The sequence below is a fragment of the Chrysochloris asiatica genome, unplaced genomic scaffold (assembly GCF_000296735.1).
Source record: "Chrysochloris asiatica unplaced genomic scaffold, ChrAsi1.0 scaffold00158, whole genome shotgun sequence".
NCBI classification, from domain to species: Eukaryota; Metazoa; Chordata; class Mammalia; order Afrosoricida; family Chrysochloridae; genus Chrysochloris; species Chrysochloris asiatica.
In genome coordinates, this window is record NW_006408676.1 from 6,605,189 (window position 1) to 6,617,645 (window position 12,457).

Consider the following 12,457-nt stretch of genomic DNA (forward strand, 5'->3'; position numbering starts at 1 on the left):
CACACACACACGTACTGTGGCACTGAGGACAACTTTTACCCTAACACTCCTCGCACTGCCCAAGTTTGCAAGGACTGGGCTGAGCGTACAGTGTGTATGCATCTGTTTACACGACCTGTGCACAACAAGAGTTTCGAAAACGTGGAGGCTTTTCGGGGAGCAGAGAGGCGGCCAGCCTCCAGGTGTCCAACCCCAGAGCTTGCAACTACCTAGGGCGGGAGGGGCGGGGCCGGGCCGGGAGGGCGGCACCGTGGGCGGGGCGGGGTCTGGTCAACAAGCGCGGACCCGGGTTACCTAGGTGAACACCGCTCCTGCAGGAGCCTGGTTGCAGAATCTTACAACGCTTGAGTTGGAACTCGGACCTGGCATGAGCACGTGGGCTCTCCGGCGGCGGCCGGGCCGCAAGCTCGGACTCCTGGCGCTGGTGGTCTTGAGCTTCCTGGTGCTCCGCAGGTGAGAGCGCAGCGCCCGGAGCGCCACTCCCGAGCACCCCGAACCCTCTAGACTCTGCTCGCACCCGGAGTCGACCCCTTCGCATTTGGGGATCCCGAAGTGCGGTCCCTCAGACTTCTCCTCTCTAGGACAGCCGAAGCTGTGGCTGGGAGCGCTCCAGAGCCCTAGGTTCCCGCAGGAACTCTGCGTCTTCCGAGGTCCAGATGCCTTCCAGGTGCCCCAGGCGCCGCCCTCCTTGTCCCCAGAGCTTCCTGACTCCTTCCCCTCAGTATGATCCGACTCTGCTGTTTTCCTAGACGGTCGATGTCTCTGAGAAGGGCAGATCCTCTTTGCTTCCATCACTGCCCGCTCCTTCTTACCCCCAGTCCAGGTTGGAGAGTTTCTTGCTGTCCTGCCCCCAGGCTACATTTCCGATCAACTCAGCTGAGATCAGAACAGAGGTGGGCGGACCCAGGGGTCCAAATACCCAGGGGTCCATCCCTTCCACTACATGCTGATTGAGTTCATTGATGAAACGATTTAGCCACAGCTCTTATAAAAGTCCTCTGGAGTTCCAGATTTAGAATTGTCTAACCTGCTTTTATTTATAAGATGATACAGCCCAGACTATGTCTCTCAGGGCAGGCCTGACACTTTCCATATTCAAAACCACTGTTGCTGGGGAGCACCAGCAGCGTCAGGTAGTCCTGGAAAGGCTGGTGCCAAGGAAGGAAGCCAGAGCTTCAGCCCTTAGCTCTACCAGATTTCTTCCCCGTTCTTCTTCGTTTCTCTGAACTCCCCCAGGGAGATGGAATAGGAGTTGCTGTCATAAGAACACATTTAGAAACTTTCCATTCACACCTTTACAAGCCCTGTGTCTCTTGTTTGTTATTGAGATGGTTAGGATGTTGGAGAAGGAAATGGTGCTCTTTCTCTCTGTGGATCCAGAGCACTGAGAGGCATTTCCCCAGTGTTCTTAGGTTTGTTTGTTGTCTGTAGTCTTTATTGCATTCCTTCTTGAAGCTTGGACCTGGCACTTCTAGAATGCTCAACCTTTCTCCAGAAGTTATTCAGGCCAGAGGCAGCACACTGGCCCCATCTCCTAGATTTCAATTCATAGATGGGACCAAGACTGAGGTCATTAAGAGGGACATCATAGGAGGACTTGAGTTGAACTCTGGTTGTCCCTCGGAGAAAAGGTGAAGGTAGTGGGTGGAAGGTAACGAGCCAGGTAGCTGATGGGCAGGCATTAGATTTCTCACTGTCGGGTAACCATGTTCCTACCAGGGTGCGTGGCCTCCATCAGCAGACAGTCAGGGGTGTTGTAGAGCCTGGGAATGGCATCAGGAATGAGTAGCTGTCATTCAAGCCCATAGAAAAGGTTTGTGATATTGAGGAAGGTCATTGTTTTCCCTTGACCTTTTCTAAAATGAACTAAATTCAGAGTCATTGCCTAGTATCCTTTAGAGTACAGGTCTTTTTGATGTCTCTTTGTGTCATGCTCACTGGCACTTCCTGGCCATTTTCTCACACCCAACTTAGACTGGCCACTAGAAGGTCTGAGTTGCTCTAACACCTCTGGAGGTCAGAAGGGGATATATTCTTTCTCTCTTCCCCTACCTGTATTACTCAAGTCCATTAGCTGAGTGGGTAGTACGGGCCTCTCATTTAACAACTTCTACACCGCTGTTGGGAACGCTGTGGCCTGGGGAATATAGGTCATGTGGAGAGTGTGGCTATTTATCTGAATGCTTTGTGGGGCAGTGCCACCAGAGTCAGCTTTTTCTCTGCACCCCAGAAGACAGGTATTTGGAGGGCAGTGGGGGGCTGGTTGGCTGCAATCTTCCTTTTTTTCCCATTGATTTTCCTGGGTCTGGTTTATGGTCAATTATGTAAACATGACCACATCGTATCTTAGAAAAAGGATAACAAAAATGACCTTTGGAAAATACCTAAAAGTATAATATTGTTGTTAAGTGCTGTCAAGTTGGTTCCAACTCATAGCAACCCTGTATAGGGTTTCCAAGGAGTAGCTGGTAGATTGGAAAGGCTGGCCTTGTGGTTCAAATCAATTAAAAAAAATTTTTTATTGTGGTGAAAATATACACAAGGCTTTTACCAACTCAACAGTTTCCACAAGTACAATTCATTGACATTGATCATATTCTTCATGTTGTACAAATGTTCTTGCTGTCCTTTTCTAAGTGATTCCACCCTCATTAACAGAAACTCAGTGTTGCTTATCTTCTTAGTTACCTTGTGATGCTACAATAGAAATATCACAAGTAAGTAGATTTAATGAGCAGCAATGTATTTTCTCACAGTTTAGGATGCTTAAAGACCAAATTCAGGGCAATAGTAGAAGGTTTGCTCTCTCTATTAGCTTGAGGGATGGCCTTTTGTCTTTTTTCAGTCTCTGTTCCTTAGTCTCTTCACGGGGTCTGGCATCTTTCCGCCATTTCTTCTTGCTTCTCTGTGTATAATCTGATAATTTTCTATCTCAAAGGTTTAAAACACCCCATATTGATATGAAGGAGTCCTGCTGTGGTGCTGTGGGTTAATGCGCTGGACTGCAAAGTCGGTTTGAACCACAAGGTCGGTAGTTCAAGCTCACCAACTGCTCCTCAGAAACCCTATTGCAAGGTCTCTATGGGTCAGAACTGACTCTACTATGGCACTTAAGATCAACAACAACACTGATATAGCTTCATTAACATAACAAAGAAAACCTTATTCCCAAATGGGAATATATCCACAAGTATAAATAAACCCATTGCCATGGAGTGAGTATTCCAACCTACCAACATAGGACAGAGCTGAGTTGTCCAGTAGGGTTTCCCAGCCTTCCACTTATAATGTTGTTGTTAAATGTCGTCAAGTAGTTGCCAACTTATAGCAGCCTTGTATAGGGTTTCGGAGGCTGTAAATCTTTGTGATAGCAGAAAAGCCTTGTCTTTCTCCTGCAAAGTTGCTGGTGGGCTCGAACCACCAACCATGTGTCTGGTGCTTATCCTACAGAGTCACAGTGCTCCATTCCACACATATAGGAGTCAGAATTTACAACACATAGTTTATTGTTTTTGTTCTTGTTGAGTGCCGTCAAGTTGATTCTGAACCATAGTGACCCTGTATAGGGTTTCCTAGGGGAAGCTGGTATGTTTGAATTGCCGAACTTGTGGTTCACAGTCCAGTGCTGATCCATATTTTAGGGGGACAAAATTCAACCCATAACACACCTTAAGCAAAAATTCACCTTTCCCGCCTGACTCCTACCGTTCTTGTTGAGTGCCCTAGAGTTGGCTCATCCGTGTTGGACTTCACTTCTCTTTATGGCTGAGTAACATTCCTTTGTTGTATATATACGCCATATTTTTCTTTTTTTACCCATTGATCTTGATGAACATTTCAATTTCCACCTTTTGTCGATTATAAAAAAGATTGCATTGGATCTCGTTGTACAGGTTTCTCTTTGTGTTTTTGTTTTCTCTCCTCCTGGGTTTTTTTGTTTTGTTGTTAAGTGCTGTTGAGTCGATCCCAACCCATTGCGACCCTGTATAGGGTTTCCGAGGAGCGGCTGGTGAGCTTGAACCGCTGACCTTGCAGTTCAAATGGCTTTGTAGTCTGGCGCATTAATCCAATTGAGATTTCTGGGTTATATGATAGTTTTACCTTTTTGAGGAACAAGCAAACTGTTCTTTATAGCACCCTTTCATAATCCCACTAACAGTGGATGAGGGTTCTAGTTTCTCCAAAACCTTGCCAACATCAGTTGTTTTATTGATCATGGCCACTCAAGTGGGAGTTTTGATTTGCTTCTCCCTAATGGCTAATGGTGTGGCACTGTGGGTTAATGCGTTGGACTGCAAAGATGTTTGAACAACAAGGTTGGCAGTTCCAGCTCACCAGAAGTGCACCTTTCTGCTCCTCAGAAAGCTATAGGTTGGAACCAACTCGACAGCACTTAACAATAACAGTGGCTAATGACATTGAGCATCTTCACAGGTACTTGTTGGCCATTTGACTATCCTCTTTGGTAAAATGCCTGTTCAAGTCTTCTGCCTCCCTCCCTTGTAATGTTTATTCCAAAAAAGTATTTTATTTTTGGTGAAAATATGAACACCAATTTGTTGTTGTTGTTAAGTGCCTTCGAGTCAGTTCCAACTCACAGCGACCCTATATAGGGTTTCTGAGGAGCAGCTGGTGAGCTTGAACCACCAACCTTGTGGTTCAAACTGATTTTGCAGTCTAGCGCATTAATCTACAGCACCACTCTAGGACTCCATGAGCACCAGTATATGCTCCCATTTAACAATTTCTACACTTAATGATCAGTGACTTTGGTCCAACATTCTTGTTATTTCTCCTCTAATTGTTTCAGTCCCATCACTACCCTCTAAATATGGGGTCCTGATGTTTGAAGGCCGCAGTAGTTACATACTCGACTGATAATATAATAAGGTTAGTGATTAGAACCTTCTAGTTGCTCCATAAGAGAAAGACATAAGCAGTCTGCTTCAACAAAGATTTATAGCACTGGAGACTGTTTGAAGCAGTTCTATCTTATCTTACAGGATTACTATGATTTGGAAACAATTCACTGGCAGTGAACTTGATTTGCTTGGTTTGTTTGTTGCCCCATTCTCCCCACTCCCCCCACCCCAAAAAACAACAACAACTTCTCATCTGTGTTTAGAGTTACCATTGTCCCTTTGGTATTATAAAGGTAATTAAAAACAAAAATACTTAAGAATGACATTCTTGACTTTTTGAGTGAAACTTTTTTGTTTGTTTGTTTAAAGATGTCTTCAGAGGATAGTTTCATGTTAAAGTTTAGAGAGTATACCAGGGCAATAATCTATGAGGTTCCTCAAGCTCAGTGAGTCTGGTTGTTTTGAATTCTTTGGGAATTTGAAGTTCTGTTTCACATTTTTTCCCTTTCTATCAGGATTCATCTACTGTGTCCTTGATCAAAACATTTGGTAATGGTTATTGGTAAGTGCTGTCAAATTGGTTCCGACTCAGCAATCTTGTATGCGGTTTCCAAGGAACATATGGTGGGTTTTAACCACCAACTCTGTGTTAGCAGTCCAGTGCTGATCCTAAATCAATACAGGTGGTGTGGCACTACCCAGTTCTTCTGATCACTTTCTAGTTGCTTCTCTAATTCTTCGATTTCCTTCCTTTATTTCTTCAGGCAAACACAGACCAGTTGTATCTTGCATTTGTTATTGTTAAGTGTCATTGAGTCAGTTCTGACTCACAGCGACCTTTTGTGGGGTTTCTGAGACTTTAAATCTTCACAGAACAGAAAGCCTCATCTTTCTCCCATGGAGTGACTGGTGGGCTCAAGCTGTGGACATTGTGATTCACAGCCCAGTGCTTATGGTATGAAGCCCCTGTGTTCCTGTACCTTGGATGGCCGCTCTCAAATTTTAAGACACTAGACACTACTCACTGAACTGGAATGGGAGATAGAACAGAATCTTTAAAACCATCATTATGCCATTTTGACTGGATTGTCCCAGGAGACCCTGGCCCTAAACCTTTTCTTCAAACTGAGAAAACTAGTCTCATGAAGTTTTTGGTTATATCTAAGTAGTATTAACAGCTGTAGCCCCTTCTCCCCCTTTTGGTGTTACTCCAGAATTATATATGTTGTGGTTAAAAGTGCTGTCGAGTCAGTTCTGACCCATAGAGACCGTGTATAGGGTTTCTGAGTTGCAGCTGGTGAGCTTGAACTGCCGACCTTGCAGTTCAAATGGCTTTGCAGTCTGGCGCATTAACCCACAGCACCACACCAGGACTAAGATAGTGAAAATATTCATTATCCTCAGATGTTTCCTTGTGCCCACCTACCTCCTACCTTCTCTGTCCTCCATCTCCCTCCTTTCGTCAATCCCCAGACACTTAGACCATCACTGAAACACTAATCTGTTGCTTTCTGCCACTGTATAAAAGTTTGTAATTTTTAGAATTTCGTGTAAGTGTACTACACTTCTAATAGGAGGAAGCTTCAAAAATATTGTGGAAAAATTCTATTATCATTTCATTTTTCCATAAACTTTTTGAAACCCTCTCCCTCAGATGTACTATTTGTACGTCTGAGCCATTGCCTCTCCTTCTCTTTCCTTCCTCCACAGTGTGAGCACAAGAAGGCCTGCTTGATGCCATCTTGGCATGGTGCTCCCTCCTGAGTTCATTCTGAATGTGCACACATGGCTCAGCAATAATCTGACCAGCTTTGCATCTTATACCTGAACTGTGTCTGACTGGCAACATTCAGGAGAGAGGAAAAGCCTTGGGAAGGCAGTTCAAGTGCATAGCCCGTAGCAGGTTCATTTTCCCACTCAGCTCTGCTGTTGCACTCAAGGACTGAGCACAGTCACCTTCAAAGGCCTAGATTACAAGCACTGACTGGAGGAAAGACCAGGAAGAAAACCTACGAAACTTCTCCTCAGCACTAGTGCACAACTTACCAATGCAGGGCATTCCCTTTGATCCCAGTCATGGCCAGTTCTTCTTCCCAGGGTATGTGGACAGATTGTGCCTCTGTGAGGGAGTTGATTTTATGAGCTTTGCCTTTTCTAAGACTGTGTTTGAGGTCTGAGTCATATTTTCTGGAATATTCCATCTCTTTGAACTCTGTCCCTTTGATCTTATGATGGTGACGTTTTCAGCATCTGGGAAGTACCTCTTTGAGCAGCTAATCACCTCTCTGGTGCAGGTGGACAAAAAGCATAGGCTTTTTGTCAAGAAGAGGTAGTCTGTCTGTGCCTCTCCATCTTGCTTAGATTCTTACACGAACATGCTAGCCAACTGAAGGAGACTAGATTTGTCTTAGCACAAGCGCATTGACATTACTGGTGCATTTGTGATTCAGAGACTGGAATTCTCAGCAGACTGCAGGCAGACAGCCATATAGCTTGAACAGCAGAAATGTCAGAAAAATTGGTCAGAGGGTTCTCTCCACCTCACATAGAGGAAGTAGCAAGTGAAATAAAAGCACTTCAGCTCTGATAAGAAGACAGAGAGTTCTAATATCTCACCTGATCACTCTTGTGAAGAGCAAATGTTTCAGAGATGTGGGTGCTTAGAAAAAGTTGTCAGAAACTCAGGAACTTGGAGTCCAGCTGTGTCTTCATTATCCAGCAGGGTGGTTTTGTGGGGGAGTATTTACTGCTGCTTCTTCACTGAGGTTTCACCTTTGCTTAAGTTCCCACCCCTCCTTGATATTAAAGGCCACATTGAAGAAGAATTCTGATCATGCGGAACTTCTCTTGGGATAGCAAGATGGGTATTTTTGGAGACTCTAATGAAGCAAATTTTTCTTGACTGGTGTGTCTGCCTATTAGAGACTCTAAGTTGATACTCTCTGCTACTGTATTGTAACACTCAGCAAAACAGAGTTAATTGTTTGTTTAAAGAACAAATTATTTTTCCTTAAAATAGTTTTGATTACAAAGGTCTGATCAGCAACTGAGGGTGGTGAAGACACAGGATGGGCAGTGTTTCATATTGTTGTGCATGGGGCTCCCATGAGGTGGGAGCTGACCTGATGGCAGCTAGCAACAATAATAATGTATGAACATGATGAAAAATTCCAACATTAAAAGGGGAATATTATGAAAATAACTCCCACTCATAACCCCTGGGCACCTCTTCCCTCAGCCTCTAGAGACAGTTGCTGATAATGGTTGCTTTCAGAGATACTCTATGTATATACAAGGGGAAGTAAAAAAGCATTGGGCTCCAATTCACATATACATATAGTTTATTCCACGCAAAACCTGTTTACACATGTCTGCCATCAGTGGATGGCTGCAGACAAATTCTTCCCGTAATATACTTGCTTTAGTCTTCTTAGGGTACCTTCAAGAAGAAGGTTCAATCACAATAGAGGCTTCTGAAGGGATATGCTGGACCTGTTAAATTCAGGTCATGGTGACTGTTTCTCAGTATTGTAGGATCAGTACTGGACTGCTAATAGCCAGGTTGGTGGTTCAAACCCTACCATTGCTCCTTGAAAACCCTAACTGGGTCATTATGAGTTGGAGCTGAATATATGGCATTTAGCAACAACAACAGTCTTGATAGGTGTTCTCAGGACAGTCATGGGGGCATACTATGAATACATTTTAAGAAAAGAATAAATTGAATTGGTGAGAAAAAAGCCAGAAAAGTTGTGCCAAGGATATTTTTTCCATCCCGACAATATACCTGCTCATTTTTGAAGGTAGCAGTCTACCTTATGACAATGTTGTTAAGAAACCTTACCATCCACCCTAAGACCCCCTCAGCCTGCTTTTGCCCCAACTCAAAAAAACATTTAGAAGAAACACAATTTGAGTCCCTTGAAATGCCAACATTGCCATTTTGATGGGGTATAAATCCAAGAGCACAGAATTCTTTGGGGGAAAGATTAGACAGATGGAGACACTGCCTTCAAACATGTATAGACCTAGAGGGAATGTACATTGAGAAACAACAGCGTCACATTTTGAAATATTTGTTTCATAACGTTTTCAGTGATTTTGTAGTAATACTTTTGATTTATACTTATTCAAGAAAATACCCCCCAAACAAAATCCTTTGTTGTCAAGCTGATTCCAATTTATAGTGACCATACAGGACAGAGCAGAACTCTCCCCAGGCTGAACTCTATGGAAGGAGACTGCAACTTCATCCTCCTACAGAACCAACTGATTTGAACTACCAGCCTTTCAGCTAGCAGTCAGTTACTTCAATTACTGCGCTCCCAGGGCTCCTTGTTATAAGAAAATAGTTATTCATGTTACCCCATTTGTCCACTAGACATGTGATTTATTTAAATAGTCCCTTATTGATGGATATTGATTGTTTGCAATCTTTTTGCTATTGAAAGCAAACTTGTACTGAATATCTGTAGGATATTTCTATAAATAGAATTGCTGATCATAAGGTATATTCTTTTTAAATCTTGACAGACAGTTCCAAAATAGCATATTCTGTTTCTATGCAGAAAGACTCTGAACTCAAATTTGTAATATGAAGAAGATGTTTTGTTTCATCTGGGGATGACAATATAAACTCTTTGTATTTATAAGAACTACCCTGCCCAGGATCGGACATTGTTTCGTTCTGCTGTGCAAGGGGTCGCTATGAGTCGGTTCTGACTCGATGGCACCTGACAACAACAATAACCCTGCCTTCTATGCTAATTCCCAAGTGGTACATTTTTAAAATTGCATATTTACTTTGTTCACTATTTCATGGAATCAATTCATTAACTCTCTACGAGCATCTCCAAGATCAGAATCTTGTTATCAGTAGAATCCTTTTGAGTTATCTAGCAGAGTTTTCACTTTTATCTAGGCTGAGACTCAATATTTTTTCTGTTTCCTAAGGTAAAAATACAATGTCAAATACCTCAGGACAGTTGTTTTTGTTTTGGCTAGGTGGGTGATTACTAACTAGTGAACAGCTCTTGTTATTTCATGATTACATCTCAAGCTTTGGCCTAGTGATCTCTTGTTCATGCATATAGTCACTGCAGTATTTAGAAAATGTTACCATCAGAACCACCAACATTACCCCTGGTCACGTAGATACCCATATGGCCTGCCTCATGGCAACCTGGGTATTAGATCACTTTATGGTTCACCTCAAAGTTTTTTCAGAGGGAAGAGAGATGCTTGTATTGATTGCAAAGTGTCACTGACCTCTTGTTGGGACTCTACACCTCTGCTTTTCATATGGAAAGTCTGAGCCCTTTGTGAGTATTTAACACTTCTCCCAGTAAATTAGAAGCCTGAACCTGCAGGCCCAGGCCAAGGAGCATGCCCAGAAGGGGTGGGGTGTAGGAGGTGGGGATGAGAATAAAGCAGGGAGGGCTCCTTTCTCTGGGGCTGACGTTCTTGGGGCCCAAGGGTTGATCCAAGAAGCAATATTTTGGGATTGTGGCACTTCGCACATTGACCTATGCCAAAGAGTAAGTGGTTCCTTCATTCAACCTTCAAACACCCCTGTGAAGAGATGACAGAAGGCTTTTAGGACTGAACTTCCCCCCATGGATTATTGTAGATGTCCAGTGAAACTGAGCCTCAGAGGAACCTATAACCTAATCTGAATTGAGCATGATGAGTAGAAATTTTCATTTTAGAACCAGTTGAGGAAATTTACACCCTGTCAAGTTGGCCTGGCCTACATGTATCTGGGCCAGCCTCTACACAGTTAAATAGACGGCTCTTGGCCCCCAGCAACCTTATGACCGGTGGCTACTGATAAAATGCTGCAGGATTTACAGGTGATGAAGGGATGCCCTCTGGCATGGTAAGAAACATTTCAGGGTCTACCCTGATTGTTGTTGTTATTATTAAGTACTATCGAGTTGGTTCCTACTTATAGCAACCTATAAAGTGTTGCCGAGGCCCAGCTGGTAGGTTTGAACTTCTGACATTGTGGTTTGAAGTCCAGTGCTGATTCTACAGTGCCATACCCGGAGTCCTATTTAGATACTTTGTTGGTGTTAAGTGCCATGGAGTCAATTCAGACACATAGCGACCCTGTATAGGATTTCTGAGGAGAGACTGGTGAGTTTTAACAGCCGACCTTGTGGTTCAAACTGACCTTGAGGTTGAGTGCTTATCCTCAGGCACCACAACCAAATCACCTAAAAGACATGATCACACATATATTTCCTTACTTGGTTTTTGGGCCCCAAGAACTTCAGCCTCAGGGAAATGAACCTGCAACTTCTAGCTTCTAATTTACTGGGAGAAGTGTTAAATACTCACAAAGGACCTCAGGCTGGAGAAGCCTCATTAACAACCTGTGATATGCAGATGACATAGCCTTGCTTGTTGAAAGGGAGAACTTAAACTACTTACTGATGAAGATCAAAGATGATAGCATTCAGTATGGATTGTACCTCAATATAAAGGAAACAAAAATACTCAGAACTGGACCAATAAATAACATTATGATAAATGGAGAAAAGATTGAAGTTGTCAAAGACTTAACTTGAATCCACATTCAAAGCTCATGGAAGCAGCAGTCAAGAAATCAAATGATGTATTGCATTAGACAAATTTGCTGCAAAATGCCTCCTTCAAGTGTAAAGCAGAGATATTAATTTGAGGACTAATGTGCACCTGACCCAAATGACAGTATTTTCAATCTACCTCATATGCATGTGAAAGTTGGACAATGAATAAGGAAGACTACAAAACTGATGCATTTGAATTATGGTGTTGGGGAAAGTTACTGGAAATACTGCCAGAAGAACGAACAAATCTGCCTTGGAATTACAACCAGAATGCTCCTCACAAGGATGGTGAAACTTCATCTCTTATACTTTGGGCATATTATCAGGAAGGCCCATTCTCTGGAGAAGGACATCATGCTTGGAAAAGTGGAAGGTCACCGAAAAACAGGAAGACTCCAGTAAGATGGATTGACACAGTAGCAGCAGTAACGGGCTTAAACGTAACAATGAGTGTGAGGATGGTGCAGGATTGAGGAGTGTTTCATTCTATTGTGCAGGAGATCGTCATGAGCTGGAAACAATTAGATGGCAACTAGCAATAACAACAACACATACATCAAAGGTAAGAATTATACTTAAAACAAAACAAATCCTTACAATGTAAATACCCTTATCCTACCTAAACAACAACAAAATAGTTAGTCCTTAATATTACCAAATACATCATCTGAACTTTAATTTTCCCATTTGTTTCAAAGACATTTTCCTCATTTGTTTAATAAATCTACAGACTTATTACACTATAGTTGGTTCTGTAGGTGAAGCACCGGACTCCTAACCACAAGGTTGGCAGTTCAAACCCACCAGTCACTCCTTGATAACCCTATGCAGAGTTCTTTTGAGTAGGAACAAACTTGGCAGTACTTAACAACAACAAAAATTGGTCGACGTATCTCGTTAATCTCTCAAAATGTACATGTCTTCTAGGTATCCTGGTTCTTTCCTGGCAATTAATTCATCATCTGTCTCTAGCATTCTCTGTCTGGATTTTGCTGTTTGCAT

General features: G+C 42.9%; 1 protein-coding gene and 1 pseudogene across 1 annotated transcript in view; one reads left to right on the forward strand and one right to left on the reverse strand.

The window, feature by feature from the left end:
- The window catches only part of LOC102814638, a 13,050-nt pseudogene extending 12,258 nt beyond the window's left edge, over window positions 1-792 (reverse strand).
- A 6,301-nt stretch (window positions 793-7,093) lies between these two features.
- The window catches only part of GLB1L2 (galactosidase, beta 1-like 2), a 48,524-nt gene continuing 43,160 nt past the window's right edge, over window positions 7,094-12,457 (forward strand). Inside the window, exon 1 of the mRNA XM_006871018.1 lies at window positions 7,094-7,191. Within this exon, the coding sequence (XP_006871080.1) occupies window positions 7,094-7,191 (98 nt within the window). The remainder of the gene's footprint in view (window positions 7,192-12,457) is intronic.